The sequence below is a fragment of the Haemaphysalis longicornis genome, unplaced genomic scaffold (genome assembly GCF_048455015.1).
Source record: "Haemaphysalis longicornis isolate Haplotype H1 unplaced genomic scaffold, Haemaphysalis longicornis Haplotype H1 scaffold_2, whole genome shotgun sequence".
NCBI lineage: Eukaryota > Metazoa > Arthropoda > Arachnida > Ixodida > Ixodidae > Haemaphysalis > Haemaphysalis longicornis.
Window position 1 is genome coordinate 240,084,718 of NW_027526295.1, and position 17,611 is coordinate 240,102,328.

General features: G+C 47.9%; 1 protein-coding gene across 2 annotated transcripts; it reads right to left on the reverse strand.

The window, feature by feature from the left end:
* Positions 1–3,975: 3,975 nt before the first annotated feature.
* On the reverse strand, positions 3,976–16,851 carry Dock (SH2/SH3 adaptor protein dock). Of its 2 annotated transcripts, XM_077699915.1 has the most exons (5): positions 16,596–16,850; positions 16,045–16,517; positions 14,108–14,335; positions 10,380–10,577; positions 3,976–5,380 (listed from the first exon to the last, which is right to left on the reverse strand). In XM_077699915.1, the coding sequence occupies exons 1-5, from the start codon at positions 16,612–16,614 to the stop codon at positions 5,180–5,182; spliced, it is 1,119 nt and encodes a 372-aa protein (XP_077556041.1). In that variant the 5' UTR covers positions 16,615–16,850; the 3' UTR covers positions 3,976–5,179. The 2 variants fall into 2 exon arrangements, with proteins under 2 accessions (XP_077556041.1, XP_077556040.1); XM_077699914.1 differs by having other exon boundaries at positions 16,045–16,851.
* Between the last annotated feature and the right edge of the window lie 760 nt (positions 16,852–17,611).

Here is a 17,611-nt window from a genome sequence, read left to right on the forward strand (position 1 = left end):
AATTCTGTCGTGTACGATTTTACAAACACGCGGTACAGTATTGTCGCGGCTTCGCGTCATTGCACTGCGAAGCACCTACCGCGGTCATGCCACAGGTCGTAGTGCATTGGTCGCGGCAGTCATACGAAGAGCGACGCGAACATGGAGGTCCTAACCGGCCCCCGAACGACGCGCTCTAAACTGGCTGGTCGAGGTGGAAGCGAATTCCGGACATGGATGCGTAGCCCACCCCGAGAAGGTGACAAAGTCGCAGCTTCTGTTGATGATGATAACAAGAGTACGTATTGCCCTTTCGTGGCTGCGCAAGGCAGCACAGTGTCGTTTTAATGGATATTCCTTTTTTTTTTTTTTCGAAAATCCAAATATTTTTTGTAATATTTCGGGCAAGATTCGTAAAATCGTAAGACTGGTCAAAATTCGTACATTTTACGGAAAATTCGGAAGAGTTGGCAGGTATGCTACAGTAAAACCTCACTACAAGAGACGCTCAGGGACCCGGAAAATGTTTCTTGTAACCAAAGTTTGTATGCAATGTTGCTAATGTGGCAAACATTGGAAAACCAATCAAATGCTTTCATTCAAACGTCTCTTAACCAAGTGTCTCTTGTAACGGCTACTGAGCACGAGGTCGCGGGTTCGAATCCCGGTCGCGGCGGCTGCTTTTCTGGTGGAGGCGAAAAGCAAAAACGCCCGTGTGTACGAGATTTCGGCGCATGTTAAAGATCCCCAGGTGGTCAAAATTAATCCGTAGCCCTCCACTACGGCGCGCCTCATCGCCCGCGTTGCATTGGCGCATTAAAATCCCACAATCAAATCAATCAATGTCTTGTAACGAGGTTTTACTGTATCAGTTGCAATCTTTCTGGAAGCAAACATCAGTGTGATGAACTAAAGCAACCTAAAGCCATTTTAGGTCATGTCGTCACAATTGGACACGAACACGAAACTGGTTTCTGCACAAGTCTGGTGCCATGGTAAACGTTAACCGACATTGACAATTGTTACCAGTGCTGCACCTGCCACACGTCTGTCGGCACTTCAAGACTGTGCCATGTGCATTGTCCACGACATGATGGTGGGTTCGCCACACTTCAAGGTAAGAGCAAATTAGAAGTAGGAGGGGCATGTGTTGGGTAAGCTGCCAGTGGTGGTGTGACAGTTGTTGCCATGCTTAAATTACTACTTTTTAACTTCCTCGGCCTCTACGTTGGTCAAGGAACTTCGAAGGGCTCTAGTTCATACATTGGAACAAGCATAGTAACAAGTCGTCAGAGTGGCTCACGCCACCGATCTCGGAAGCGAGCTTTGCACAGGAGAGAGAGAGAGCGAAAAGTATATAGAAACAACAGGGACGGAGTAGGGGAGAAAGAGTTAGGAGCTGTGGGTGGCCATCCTAGTCCGGTAGGCCGCGTGCCGCAGCTGCCATCCTCGCCCGAGAGATCAGGGCCTCCTTGTCTTCGAGCTGGTAGCTCTGCAACGTGCACTCCCACTGCTCAAGGGTATGTGATCTGGGTGGTGCAGGATTGGTGGGGCACGCCCATACGAGATGAGCTGTGATGTTAATAAGTGGGTACTTCATAGGACAGACGTGGTGGAGATGGAAGTGATTGTAATACGTGTTGGTTTGAAGTCGGCACCAAATGTGGGTCTGCGGTAGGAAGGGAAGGGTGGGGAGGGGGATAGGTGCGTCGGGTTAGAAGATGTCACTGTAGGTTTGGAAGAGGGGCGTAAGAGAGTTTGCAATGCTGGCTGCGTTGTTGGCCTCTTCTGGGAATGCCAGGTGAAGGACAGCTCGGGCGGTGGTGTGTGCCACCTCATTTCCAGAGAGGGCAGTGTGGCTGGATGTCCACACTATGTGGGCACGAGGGAGGGTGGGGCATTGAGAAAGGATGGCCAGGGTAAGAGCCGAGACTCGTCCGAGTACAAAACAACGGCAGGCAGCTTGTGAGTCTGACAGAATTGTTATGCTGGGACTTGTGGATTGGGTCATTGTGAGGGCAATGGCTGCTTTTTCGGCCGTGGTAGTAGAGGTTGTGCAGACAGCTTTAGAGGTGAGGAAGGGTGAGGAAGGCGTCGAAGCGGGCAATGGTAGCGATGTGAGCGGGTCGTTGAGGGTAGGGAGACGCATCCGTATAAAGGGTGGTCGGGTCGGTGCTGTATTTTCTGATGAGGATACGTGTACTAGGCTGACAACGGCCGGCGTTGCATGTAGGGTGCATATGATGCGGAATGGGGAAGACATGGATGTTGCATCGCGTTGATGGAGGTATACGTTGTGGCGAGTCCGGTGTTTGTACCACCTTCCGGCCTAGTGTTTTGAGATGACAACGACCAGCGGGGGTGAGTTGTAGGCGTTGTGGTTGGTTTTGGAGATGGGCTTTAATAATCTTCGTGAGGCTGTTGTGTAGACCCAGTTTCAGTAAGCAGTCGGTAGAAGTGAAGGTGGGCAGACCAAGGGCTGTCTTGTAAGATTTGCGTATTGGGACATTGATCTTGGCATGTTCTTGTAGTTTAAAGGCCAGATAGGTGGCCCCGTAGGTGATGCGGCTGATGAGCATTGCTTGTAGGATGCGGCAGTTATCTGTTAATCCTCGAGTCCGTGTTAGCGAGAGCATATTCGTTGAATTAGGTGTGTCAGTTGGGAGGCTGTCTGTAGAGATTTGGGGAGGTACGTGGCCATGGTGCCATCGTGGTGGTGGTGGACTTCCAGGATGCGGAGGTTTTTTATGGTGGCGATTGCTTGCCTGTTGAGAGTGAGTGAGGGGTCGGGGGTAAGGTTTGGTAGGAGGCCCCGGGTTTGTGCTCGAAGGACGAGTAAGGCGAATTTTGATGGGGCGCAGCAGAGACCATAGGTTTGGAAATATTTGAGCGTAGTGTTGATTGCTTGTTGAAAACTATCTTGCCGTTGTCTGGGAGGAGCGTGCGACTATATGGTGAGGTCGTCTGCATACAAGGCGTGCGACACATGGGGGATTCGATCAAGTACTGTCGGGAGTCCCACGAGTGCTAGATTGAATAGTAGTGGTGAGAACCAAGCCTTAGGGAGTGCCCTTTGCTGGGGTGTGAAAGGTCTCTGTCTGGTGAGGGCCAATGTGGAGAGTGGCAGCTCGATTTGTCAAAAAGGCACTCGCATACAGTAAAACCTCCTTACAAGAGACACTTGAATGATAATGGTTTGGTTGATTTTCCTATGTTTGCCAAGTTTGCAGCATTGCATACAAGAGACCTTGGTTACAAGAGACATGTTTCCTGGGTCCCTTGAGCGTCTTTTGAAACGAGATTTTACTGTAGTCATTTGTGGCAGATCCACAGCCCATGGTTTGAAGTTGGTGAAGAATGGCTGTGTGAGTTTCGTTATCCAAGGCACCTTGAATATTGAGAGCAAGGATGGAACTGGGGTGTGCTTTGATGAGGCAGTTGAGAACTTGTTCTCAACGTCTTGCTCTGACGTCTTGACGTCTTGCGCAGAGAGGAGAGTATGGATGGAACCTGAACATGGTGTGAGGTAACTGGTTGGTGTCTTCAAGGAAGTCCGTTAGACTGGGAGTCACCAGATATTCAGAAAGCTTGCCCACACAGGATGTGAGGGAGTTCGATCGCAAGTTGTCAAAAGTGATGGGTTTGTGAGGCTTGGGAAGTAAAGTGATATCTGTGTGGCGCCACTGGGGCAGTACTGTGCCATTTGCCAAGTAGTGGTTGCAACAGGCAAGGAGATTGAGTGATTGTTGTTAAGGTTACGAAGTACTAGCTTGTATGTTATTAAATAGTGTCCAGGTGCTGTTGTGCGGGTTAGCTATGTGAGTGCTTGCGTGAGTTCGTCCTTTTTTTTGGAATTCTGCTCTGGGTGGCAAAAGTCAGCTGCACATAACTCCTGCCTAGGTCAAGCACCCCCACCTCTGCTTTCCCCATGCTTCGTGCAAAGCACGCGTGTTGCGGTTGTCCCCCGCACAAGAGGAAGATATGGGACACAGTGTCTACACAGAGGCTTGTACTTTTTATTCAAAGTCATCATTCCTTGCAAGTTGTCACACACTGAGCAAAATAAATGTTACTCATCATTCACATGCTTTGCTCGTCATTACCTTGTTGTCACACAGCCCCGTACAATCAGTCAATAAATTAAGAGTGGCCTCGTAAATGCGGTTAGAGCATTTCAAGAGCTGTTCGTGTCTGTCGCCTTCGAACGCTGCCTGGTGACAATTAGGCTAGAGAGATGGGGCCGCTGCTGCTCATGCGAAAATCCCTCTGGCGGCAGCGGCAGCCTGTGGGACCTTCGTGGAATGTTCAGGCAACCGCAGGGATGGGGGAGGGGGGCAAGAGATCTCTCCAGCACTGGCCTGCTCCGACTGCACCAGCCTCCCTCAAAAATCACCTGTGCTAGAATCGCACAGATAGCCGTCGTAGGCACAGGGATGATGCTAGCCGCAATCGTGGCATAGCAGGTATTGCGCAGCACTAAATGTGAAAAAGCACTATTCGTGCTACGCTAAAAACAGTTGGCCGGTAGCACGAGATCCAAAGTCGTGCCAAAGAAAAGGAGACTGGGAGTATAATTATTGGAAAAATGATGCCAAGCAGCTGTTACAAACACATAAGCTGCACACAGATGTATAGCGTGCCTTTTCTCGGCCTAAACTCGAATCGGAAAATCATTGAAATGTCATGTCAGTAGGATCGCATAAATAACATAGAGTGCTGCAGAAACGATTAGAACTACCGTAAAAAATCGCGTATCAAACAGCATGGCCTGTGCTGGCTTTACATCCCAGGCTTCCATCCTAGACTAGCTAGAACTAGTTCGGACAGCGTGACACCTCACCTTTCATTTCAGAGCTGGGCCGCTTAATGAGTAGCGACACAATCTACAGCCATGGGGAGTGCGGGCCCCGCTCTTGCTACCCTGCTGCTGCGGTGGCAGATGGCCACAGTGCTGGACTATCAAGGCACTGGCACAGCACTGCGCCAACAGAGCCTGATTCGCAAAGGCAGCTGGTGACCCTCCACAGTGGCTGCCCTCGAGTAAACGGGGGGAGGGTGCAGCCAGGGCAGGCCGGAGGGAGAGAGCTGCTCAGGATGGCGGACAAGCACGACGGCACTGACTAGTAAGTAGGAGAGACGCGTACAAAGTGTGGCCGGCCTCCTCGCTGCGGCCGGCCTTGTGGTAGAAAAAGGGGGGTCGTCAGGGCTTGCGGAAGGGCCGTATGAGGTACATCTTGTCCCCCTTGGGGCTGGTGTAGATGGGCGCCCGCTTGTAGTGCTCCACCAGGTCGTCCAGGTTGGAGAACCTCCGCTGGCCGATGCAGTACACGCCGTCCTCCACGTGCACGCGGAAGTGCTTGTTGCGCTGCGGCGCCTTCAGCGACACCGACAGGTCGCCCACCTGCGACACAGAGGACGAAACGGGGTGCCTTGCACGCTGAATGCACAAAACTCAACGGTTCTGGGCACTTCCTTCGGGCCTCTCAAGAGGCAGAATTTGTTCGGACATACGAATAAAAACAATCTAAAGCATAAGTGGAGTCCGTTAGACAGCATGAATGATTACTGAAGCTTTGTGAGGCGATTATTCAAAGGCGTTATCATTTCTGGCTAACTATGCAGTTTATGAAAAGTAAACTGCAACAATGAATGTGCCGATCTTTATCTGAACAGTTTTGCTGGAATAGCGAAAGTGCACTCATGCCCAGTCAGTCTCTCACTTGGTAATTACACATTCAGCTCGCCCTCAGAAACAGACAATTGGAGCGGTGGGTTGTTGCAATCAAAAATGAGGGGGGAAAACAGAACAGTGCTTAGTAGCAAACACGTATCTCATATCTAATCACACAATGGCATCTATGGAATTAAAAACAAATGGTGAAGTAGCAGCTCTAGCAATAGCAAACACATAATGGGCTCCTAATCAGGCAATTGTATCTAGGGTGGAAACAAAACAATCATGCATTGAGCTGCACAATAATTGCATGTACATTATGATCCCTTTTTTTCTTTTTATACTGTGAGTAATCCATGACCAAATGTGGCAGATAAGGTGCATGCAACGTTCTTTGCAAACTACACCAGTTTAGGCATCTCGCTATTTGAGTCATACCTTTGCGTCTACCATGAAACAATCACAGGTTCATATGTTTTTCATGCCAGGTGTGTCACATTCAGCCACTCTCTAAATTACAGGTAGATTAAAATAAAATTAAAAGAAACTAATGACACCGCAGCGATATCTGTATTTCTTTAGTGCACAGTCAGCAAAAAATGAAATGCACATAGCGCAATGTGATATTATAAATGCACAAGTTTCAGCGTTTTGTCCATATGCGTAAAATGGTGGCAAGGCTCAAGTACTACTTAGCGAGTATGATGACTGTATCACATTACCATTACAAAAAAGCGGGGGATACTTGACGTTTGTGAGAAAATAGTCATGAAACTTCATGAATAATGAACATTCACATTTTCCTGTGGACATTTCATTTGTTGCTTTAAAAGCGTCCTTCCAGAAAACTTCATAAAAGCACACCCAGAAAAAGAAGCGCCAGCTTTGGTCCCTGTTCTGCCTTGCAAGCTCTGCAGTAACGTTAGGGCACAGCAGTGATGCACTGTTAATGACACTGCTCTTAAAACAGCTTTAACTTTTAAGCAATCTCTGTGAAACTAGTCGGTCTTGCTGTTTTTTCCTCACTGATTTCCCATATGCCATTATTTTTTTTAGTAAGTCAATTAGTTCCCAAGATAGTCAGAGATAATTAGTCATTTTTGGAGGAACAATAGACAAAAACAGTGTTGGCCGTAAAACTGTAATCTTTATATTTTCCTATACTATGAACCCTGGTGAATGCAATAATCGACACAGTTTTTTTATGCAACGCTCGGAACTAATTTTACAGCTCATTAAGCCTTGGCGGCACCAGTGGCAAGGAACCATGTCGAATTTCTATTTCAAACACCAATGTTTAATGAGCTGTAAAATTAGTTCCGAGCGATGCATCAAAAAACCGATTCTCTTATTGCACTCAACAGGGTTCATAGTATTGTAAAATATAAAGATTACAGTTTTATGGCTAACACTGTTTTGTCTATTGTTCCTCCAAAAATGACTAATTATCTCTAATTATCTTGGGAACTAAATGACTTACTAAAAAAATAATGGCATATGGGAAATCAGTGGGGAAAAAGCAGCAAGACCGACTAGTTTCACAGAGTTTACTTAAAAATGCAAGGAAGCTGTTTTAAGAGCAGTGTGCTCCCTTAAATGATTTTCTGGTGGTTCTAAAAATTATTCCAGAAGACTATTTTCAGGGTCTGCAAAGCTTTCATTCTTGAACCAATCTGTGCCTCTATGCATTTTGGAAAAAAAAAGGAGGGAGCGGGGACACAAACCTGGCAGCAAGGACTTTGTGAAACATCATAACAATGCATAAAGGTTGGTTGCAAGACTGACATTCTCGCAAAATACTAAAGCCACATGCACACACCACCCCACGCGTGAAATACACACAGGGCAAGCATAGAAGCACCAGTGCGGGAGGAAGCCGTGTTGACAATGGTGCTTTTCAGTTATCAGTCTCCGACTCAGTGCGGACTCCAGAGAAGCAATCCAGCATTCATTTTCACATATATTTCAATGGCACAGTCTTCTGACTACCCGCAGTGAGTCCAAAACTGTGATTTAGTTTTGCCGGTGTGCAAGATAGTGGGGCTTTTTGATTTAAGGGGACGTGCTCCTCCAAACAACTTTTTTTTTAATAATGAAGTTAGGAGGCTGAAATTTTCACAGCTTGTAGAGATTGAGCTCCTCTGGTCATATATGTAATCAGATTTTGAATAGCTGCTCCGGATAAAATGTTACGCAGCATGACTTTCAGAAAAATGGCTTTTTTGTGCACACTTTTTTTTATAGTAAAAATTTTTTCTGAAACTTTTAAAATAGCCTAGGTGGTTCCTTATGAACTGCAGAGTGCACAAATCTACCTGAAAAAGCCTCATCATCATTTTCCTCACCACGAAAAAAAAATGACTGGTAGTGTGCCTTTTTTTGTTCTGTATATTTTTGTTTTATGACCGTCAGAAATATCTAAGGACACAAATTGCATAATGAACAAGATTTGTGCACTCTACGTGTTATAATGAACATCTGTGCAAAATTTCATCCTGATACGACAACTTTAGGTGGGAAAATAAGTGTGCACAAACTCAGAAAACGGACAAAAACAACAAGCTGAGAAAAAAGCAATTGAAAGTTTATTTCTTTGACAGATTCAGAAATTCTTGCTCGAACAACATGAAATTTGGTGGGCATACAGTCTGAAATGTCCACATTGAGGTACTAAAACTAGAATGCTCCCGCTGCATAAGTTGCACCCTCACGGTTTTTGCTGGGGTAGTCCTTGGTATGGGACCGTTTCACCAGGCTGCGGCAATGGGGCTAGCCTTAGCAGTCAGCTTGGCACACATCTGCCTGATCCTCCGCTGGTCACTTGCATTGCTTAGTCTGACCAGTTCTTCTGAAGGGAAGATTCCCAGTTCTTGGAGAACTTGCTCAAAGCTAGTGTGGCCCCTGTTGAACCACAACCCTGCGAGGGCAGTGGCAGTCTCCACTACAGTGAACTGCAGGTTGTACGATAGCGTCCTGTGCCAGATGCGCAGTGCTGCTTCCGTCTCCATGGCACGGGATGAGCAGTCGACATTTTTTTCACACACAAGAGGCATGAAAGGCTTGCCACACTTCCTCCTCTTGCTCATCAAGCTTTTGGTGGCGGCTAGTACAAGTAGTTTGACAGCACCTCAAAATCCAGGCAGAGACCAGTGTCAAGAGAAATGGCAGTGCCAACACTGTTGTGGCTCGTGTCTTTGCTTCTGCCAAGTACCATCAAAAATCACACTGAGGTCAGTCTGACCAGCTTGCAACGCAGTTACTTGCCTTGCTTCAGCAAGATTGTCAGAGACGCCTTTTGTGGCCGCAACATGAACTTTCTTGGCAGTGTTGTAGAACGTCTTTTGATGCTGTGGTTTTGGTAGACCAAGAATGGCACAAAACCTGCACAGCTGATCGTGTCCGATGCTAACCGCGCGTGCAGCGAGTACCGCTTTCACATTGACGGCGAAACTATCACGGGGACTTCCCCTGCAGAGTTCCGGTTTGAGGCCTCCGCGACCGACGGCGGCAGCGCGCTGCGACGAGTAAACAGAAGAAATCACTCCCGCAGCCACTCCCGCAGGGCACTTCTCGTTTTTGCACTTCAGTTCCAGTACCGATGCGAGGCCCTTCCGCTTGTTCGCAACCTCAACTACGACGAGTTCGCACTTCCCGCACGTCGCGCACACGGTGCCACTCAAGGTCAGTCAGAGCGCCGACTTCACAGATAACTGCACCGCTCCCGTGGCTGGCTGTCTCCTCACCTTGGAAGGCTGCCGACTTCTTCTCCGATGCGCTTATAAAGCCGATATCTTCGCTGATAAAATCAGCCCCGCCTGGTAGAGCCGCGCTTGCAACGCTTGAAGGCCCGGCGCCGTTAGGCCTCACGGTGCCGGTCGTGCCGGCATTGGCCGTGGTCGTCACAATGCTTCGCCGCTTGCGCTTTCCTTTGAACCGGCATGAAGTACGCTGCTTCCGGCGACAAAAGTCACGCTTCTCCTCACCGTTCACGATTAAAACCACACGATAAGGAAATAGAAAAGATAGCGCGAAGTAGCGAACGGAACGATGCGGGCGATGGCGGCTCACAAGCGGCAAGAGCCAATGGCGGTCCCGCTTTCGCGTCACGTGATTTAAATGCCCAGTGGGAGCTCGCAAAACAAGCGGGAAGAAACATTTTTTTTATTTTTTTTACGCGGAGATACGAAGCTGGCGAGCGGCTCGATCGAGAGAAGAAGGCTTGATCTACCTCTCTCAAGTGACCGAAATGGCGGCGAGCCACGCTGCCGTGCGGAATAAATTCTCAAACCTGGCCGAAATTTGGCTTGATTGCGCGATTTCTTGGGTCACCGCGAGTCATTCAGACACATTTTTCACTAAGTTCTCGTTCGTATTTCGTTTTCATTTTTTTACCCATGAAAGAAGGATAGTCAAAGATGCTAATGCAAGGGAGCACAAAAAATCGGTATATTTCGAAAAAATCGCGTTTTTTCGACCCGCGTGTCCCCTTAAAGAGTTCAGTAAAGCTTGATGTCGGGCTAGTTGGTGTAACATAGTTTTGAAGGTACGTTGCGCTTGCTGTGAACACAGCAAGCGCAACGTACCTTTGTTAGTGCACCGTCTTCTCGCGAGGGTCTACATTTTTTTCCCGTGCAAGTCTCTGTGTTCCCAGCAAGTGCAATGTACTTTCAAAACCATGATAAAGAGACCCACTATCCCGCACACCCTCCAGGTGCCCACTACTCACGTTTGTTTCGCTGTCTCGTATGAGGAAGTCCCCGTCGACCGCGTGGTCGTTGAGCACCTGGTCGCACTGGGAGCGTGAGATGCTCCCGAAGTACCACTCCTTGGCACGCAGCTCAGGCCGCGGCCCCGCAGCGGGCTGCGGCACAGGGGTCGATGGCGCCGCAGGGGTCGACGTCGGCGTCGATGTGGCCACCACCACCTGGGGTGCGAGGCAAGCAACCAGGCACTCTGTTAGCTCCTACAGACAAACGCAAGTTGCCGAGCACAGCGGCAAAGAGAGAGGCGGTTAAACACGGACACCCAGAGGCAGTGGTGCAAAGAACCTTAGTGACTTCAATTCCACTGGGCTCGTGAAAACGTTCTTGTAATCCCACATTCTAAATATTGAACGTATAATGAAAAACGTTACACAACCAGCTTAGGGGAAATCCCTAAGGCGGAGTAAGTTTCTGCAAAGGGAAAAGTTAACATCCACCCGAAATGCAGCCGTACGCCTACCAAGGAAACCTATACAGATTTCTCAAAAACTTCACAGTTGAAACAAATTCGTCTTGGCCTAGGATATAAATTTTTTTCCACAGGAAAGTTTTTGAGAAATCTGTATAGCTTTCCCTCGCGGCTGTATGGCTGCATTTCAGATGGAAGTCAAATTTTCCATTTTGCATAATAAAAATATGATGCACAGGTGCTTTTAAAGCGTAATAATAATAATAATAAAAGTGCCAGTATTGATTGGTTTTCTGAGCATATTTCCAAACTTTTGCAAAGTTGTCTGGACCATCAAGATGTGGCCAGTTTTGTTCCTTACTGTATTTTCCACAAGTTCACAATTTCATCATTGCAATATCCAGTTCGCATCTTTTGGGACTAAAATCTCACTGGCATTTGGTGGACCTCCAAAGATACCCCAAGTTAACTTATGTGCCTATTATCAACGACCATTTGTTTCCGCAAGACAACCCATATGCACATTTGTCCAGACCACATTTCCTGGATGAATTGTTTCCACTTATCAAGGTATCTAAACGGTACCCCGCAACTTTGACAGTGAGCAACTCAACTGCTCTTGCTAATAAAAACACCACATTGAAAGTCAGCAACTGCACTGTTCACAAGGCGCTTTGTTAACTGAAGCCACGAGCAAAGTCTAAAAGAGGCACTCGACTCACTAGCACTAATAAGGTGCCGCAAAGCAGCCTGCCATGCCTCCTAGCACTGGGTACAATGAACCACTTGTTTGTTGTAATACAGATGGGTCAGACTCAGCATAAATTAAAAATGCAATAAAAGATAACAATACTATATTAAAAAAAAAAGCCCTTAGCCGGCATAGCAGAGCTGTGCATCCCTGATAGGACCCCAGTGAATCATCGACAGGTGCTAAGCCCCTATTCACACCTCAATAAAAGAAGCACAAGTACAAACCAAACAATGTCACGCTAGAATAACAAACACGCTCATTTTATTGCCCGTAAATTTTATTCCAAGCTGCATTTAATTAAGAAAGATAATTGCAAAAAACAGCTAGTGACTCATCAGACCTTTCATGACTACACGCCCCAGTAGTGCCAGAGCACCACTAAACACAGCCACAAATTCAAAAGAATGGTGGCCTTCATAAGAGAAGCCCACAGTGGCTCCAATTCTGAACACTGTTGTTTTGCAGCATTATAGCTTTGATACCAAAACCTATTGGCGAGCATGCTGTTCTATGTTAACACAACGATGTCAATTCTACGTGCGACTCACTTTTACTGCTAGGTTTAAAGGTCATTAGGGGCATGCCAGTACCCGATTTGCTAAGAAAATGGAGGCTGCGACTACATAGAACACAAAACAAGCATTATTAGGAGGCCAGGAAGTTGATTTGAGTGTTATCGATTTCAGGTAATATATTCAGTAGTTAAAGGGACACTGAAGGCAACTAGCAAGTTGGGCTCAGACGAAAGTTCAACTGCCCCAAAGCCCTCTCAGCGCTTATTCAGTGACTAAAGATGCTTTAATTGCCGAGAAGTTGCCAATTGAAAAACACATTTCATTCCTCGCGTCTTTTCACGATGTTTCGCATGACGTAAATGGAGGCTGGAAGCGAGCAAGACAGCGGCGTGGTCTAGCAAGAAAACTAAAATCTACCGAGTGAACCATCGCGGCCGCAAAAGCCACTGGTCGCGTGCTCGGCACGTACGACAAAACCACTTGCCGCCCCTCCACGTCCGTTACCCACCCCTCTGCGCATGTCAATCTTGGTGCCACACGGGACGCAAGATGGTGGTTAAACAATGTAAATGTGCCGCGCAGTCTTTTACTTTACCTACAAAACGTCTAGCGGACAGCGCAACCTCAGCGAGAACGATGGCGGGGGTGCTCTTTTAATTTGCATTCTCTTTATGGATAGTCGGGTTTTAGTCACTTCGATGCACTCGGCTTGACAACGTGGCGCCATCTGTTAGTTTAATCTGTAACAGCGTGCAACGCTAAATTTTTGCGGCTCGCTACATCGGCACCGTAACGCCAGTTTTAGCAGAACGTTTCGCCAGTTTTCAGTCGCGATATGGTAATGCTTACTGCGCCATCTGTTGATGTTTTTCAAAGCAGTTGCCTATTAGCCCACCTGCCAGAAGTGTTCCTAGAGCTTTTATGAGCGCCCAGACCACTGCTAACAAATGCCTTGGTGCCAGTATGGAATGAAAAACGTGCAGAACGTAATACAAATATCATTTTACCTAAGTAGGCACCGTAGTGGAGGCATAGCAGCCCACAACACCCTGAATCAAAAGACCTGGTTTAATGCACACATTGTATTAAACTTTAAGACAATCAAGAAATGGTTTCAAACAAACATATCATGGCATGCGCTTCAAGGTTGAAGCATGAAATTAACAGGCGATGAACTGGCGATGAACAGGCGAAGTCACTTCACTCCAGTGCAAGCCAGGAAGGTTTTTATAAAATCGCGCACACTCTACATACCCAGTGCAGGGTTGAACTGTCGCTAGTGATAATTTCTTATTGATATTACTTCAGCACTGGCAGTCTGATACCGTGTAAAGCAGTTTGGAACCAAACCGTCGTTTCATTCGATTGCACAGCCCCATTGCTCCCTTACTGTACAAGACAACAATCATCTGTTTTAATTCACGTTGCTCTTCACAACTCCAGCTATCAGTTTCCACACAATGACAGCTATGCATATCCAGCTTTTAATACATATGTGGCACCCATGACTTCGCTGCACATCCGGGCTATAAGGGACCATGTAGTGGAGGGCTACAGATTGGTTTTGACCACTTGGTGACTCTTGCCCCACCAAAAAATCTATGCATGAGTGTTTTTGCTTTCCACCTCCAGCTAAAAAGTGGCCCCAGCGGGCAAGATCGAACTTCCATCCTTCTGCTCAGCAGCACAACGCTTTGGCCACTGAGGTTGTACAAGTTCCCCTAATACAAGATCTGGAAGTAGTATTAGATTCTGGTGATTACGCCAGCAAGCAAACTGGTATCTTGACCAACGAATCTTGCGCACGACTTCCGCAGCTACCGAACACCCACACTGCGCATGTCCGAAGAGGCGTCTGAAGCCCGGTGTAGTGCTAGGTCGCAGCACACTGCAGGTTAACTTTTGTGACACTGGCAGCTCAGGAGGTCATTTCTTTTTTAAGGCTAGACACCTCGTTGTTTCACAACATTTCCGAAGAGGCCCCTGTGGCACGCCAGACGGCAGAAGGCGTACCTGCACGTAGTTCTTGGGCACAAGCCCCGTGTCTCCCGACTGGTTGCGGGCCTTCCACCAGTCGGGGTCGTTCTCGGGCTTCTCCACCACCTCGAGCTGCTCGCCCTTGGTGAAGCTGAGCTCCTCCTCGTTCTGCGAGGCGAAGCTGTACAGCGCCACCACCGTCTCCAGCACCACGGGGAGCCCGTCTGTGGGCGTGGCCGCCTCGTCCGGGCTCAGGGCCTCCTCCTGCAAGGTTGCCCTCCTTCGTCACTGGGTCACCAAGCAAGGTTGCACAAGAAGACATAGACGACAGCACGGACAGGAGAAAAGTGCAAAGAACTACTGAACAAACTGTGTCGTTGTCAGCAATGTAAAACTTGCAGAAAAGACAAATTTCCACCATCACCCGGCAGAACACTAGATTTGGAACATTAGCTGAGGGGTTAATGTTTGCTCGCTCGCTGCAAAGAAAACTTCTTGTCTACTGGTTTTATGTAGTACGAGGTGAAAGGAAAGGTAAAGGTGCCCGAAAAAAAGGAGACTGCATGTTGTCTTCATTTAAGAATTTAAATATGGAATTGTACAGGCAAAAACAACAGTCAGACTGCAAGGTATGTGGTAGTGCAGGGCTCTTTTAGTTTGGCGCATTTTTTTATCTGTTCTTCACATATCACATGCCATACACTTGCTGTGGACAGATAAAGGGTTGAATACAGCACTACTAGGATTTTACACCGTGAGGATGTTTCCGTGCTAAATTTTGGTAGTGTCTATTATCACGGCAACCGTGAGAATTACCGTCAGAAATTTCGCACGGCAGTCGCCTCTGATTGGCTAAGCCTGTTAGCCGGAAATTCTCTGGGACAAATATTTGCCAAAAACTCACTTCTACAGCTGCTGCTGTGCTGCTGTAATATAGCACCTGCATTTAAACGAAAAAGTTCAGGTTCAAGTTTGGCAGGGGGAATTTTTTTTTTTTTTAGCTTTTGGAATTTTTGAAGTTTCTGCTCATCGTAATTTTGTTAATGCTTTTTTTGTCGCTCCGATTATTACTACATTAAGCGATCGATGCACAGGACTTCTAGAATGGGTTGGATTAGGTTTAATATAGGATGTCTGTGTCATTGAGCAGGGTCAGGTTAGGTTTGTTGAAGTTGGGCTGGATTTGGGTAGGTTGATACATTCGGTAGGGTAGAATCGGTTAAATTATATTAGGCTAGGTTACGTTACGTTACATTGGGACGTAATATTATTTAGCGAATTTTAGGCCAGCCAGCTTTTATAAAACTGCTGTGAGAACATCCCGGAGGTAATCCTCACGGCTGCCGTGAGATTTGACGCAGCCTTAAAATTTTTGTGTGATATCTTTCAGCAGAAAATACAATTCGCATCCCACAAATTTTGCACAAGCTATCACAACACCAACTGAATACACAATAACGCAGGATGAAGTTTTATAAAGTTCACGTACTGAGTGACACTTGTTTTGTGCTCGAGAAAGGATGAACTAGTTTTGATATTCACCTCGGAACGCTCAAGCAAAAAGCCGTTAGTCAAGCCCTTTAGCACATGGTAAAAAATTGGGGCGCCTGTTCACTCTGACCCAATTTTTTCTCAAGCAGATTGCAAGCTGTTTGTACGGTTCATTTAGAGAGTAACGGGAATAGCAGCAAAATATCCGCGAAACAGTAGCTCCTCGAGCTGTCGTTTTCGTTCAGACCACCCACGCAGTTGCTAATGAAGGCCCCGTAAGAAAAGGTAGAAACTTGACGCCGCGTGGACGTCAACAGGTCGAATGAAACAAGTAACAGTTCGTGCCAGGTACCCCTGCTGGTATTGTCACCGGAGTCCCAAGAACTTGCACAACTGCCAAAAGAACCCCTACGATGGCGGGGGAAACGGAATCACTTGGCGTGCTGTACACTGTGTTGACTATACTAATCGGCGGCGTGTACCTGGACGTAGTTGGAAGGGAACCATCCGAGGCGGCCGCAGTGCTCGCCCTTCCACCAGCCGTCGCTGGACTTCTCCATGACGAGCACGCGGCCGCCCTTGACGAGCGAGATCTCGTCGGCCTGCTTGGCCTCGTAGTTGTAGCGCACCAGGGCCGAGCCGCAGGCCTCGGCCGGGCCGCCGCCGCCGCCGCCCGGCTCGTCCGCGGCTACGGGCGACGAGGCCGGCGACAGCTTGGCCTCGCTGCGCTTGCGAACCCGCCGTCGGATGCTGTCGAACAGCGACGGCTTCTCGCGCTTCACGTAGTTTGACGGCACGAAGCCCGCCTGGCGCTGCGCGTTCTGCACCTTCCACCAGTGCTTGCTGTCGTCCAGCAGCACCAGCCGCTCGTGCTTGCGCAGGCTCAGCTCCTGGCTGCCCTGGGCCACGTAGTCGTACTTGGCCACCACGAAAGTCTCCTCGTTGCCGGCTTTCCCTGGGACATCGCGGGGGGGATCAATGACGGCCGCCGTCACCACCATCCCGGCGGCGGCCGCACGCATGCACTGCTCACCGGACTTGGAGTTGGACATCTTCGGGCGCGGCAGCAACGGCCCCCCCTCGCAAGAGCAAGCGCAATTTTGATAATGTAATAAATACTACCCTAGGAGCACCGATTTTAGTCGCATCTTAGTCCTAACCATCACTGAGATTCATGACACTCCGAGAAGCGGAGGAGCCACTTTCGACAGCACCCGAACCGAACGGGAGTTGACGGGAAAGCGCGAGAGCAAGCGTGACTGGCGAGACGGATAGACGAATGAGCAAAAAAGTGAAGCGTAGAGAATTCAGTGATTCAGTCCGAAGAGAAAAGAGAGAGAACACCATCATCATTACCACATTATCGCTTGCGGTTTCGCGCTACTGTTTTAATGCTTTTATCAGACGGATTAAACATTAAACTTAAACAATAATACGCTAGAAATTACCTTAGAAACCCATCGCCAACAAACGAACTTCAGGTAAGAGTTTTTCAATAGGTGACGGGTAAAAAGCGCAAAGGCTCATGGGTACGTCGTCTGCTACCGCCAGTTCCGGTTCGAGATCTCTCCTGCCCTCCCGTACGTCTGCGTAGAGTGAACTAGAATACTTCTAGTTCACTATAGTTCTAGTTCTAGTATTCTAGCTCTAGCTCTAGTATTCTAGTTCACTCTAGTCTGCGTGCGCCGGCGGCTGTCAGGCGCATGCGTGCGTGTTGTTTATCTGCCACAGGGTGCTTACCTGTCAGATAAACTCCTAGTAGGGCCAATCGTTGTTATTTATGAAATTCCCGATGCATGAGCGTTTTTTTTCCCGGTGGAAATAGATAAACAACAAGCACACACGCGCGTGAAAGCCGACGGCGTACGGGAGGCCAGGAGAGCTCCCGAACCGGAGTTGTGTTGTGATAGGGACAAGCGTCATCTCGCTTGCGCAATAAAACTATCACTACATCTATAGAACTAGCTTAAACCACTTAAAACAAGTATATTGGTGTACTTATTATAGTGTATTATGAGTCCATAACGTGCAAATGCACTGAGACTTGGC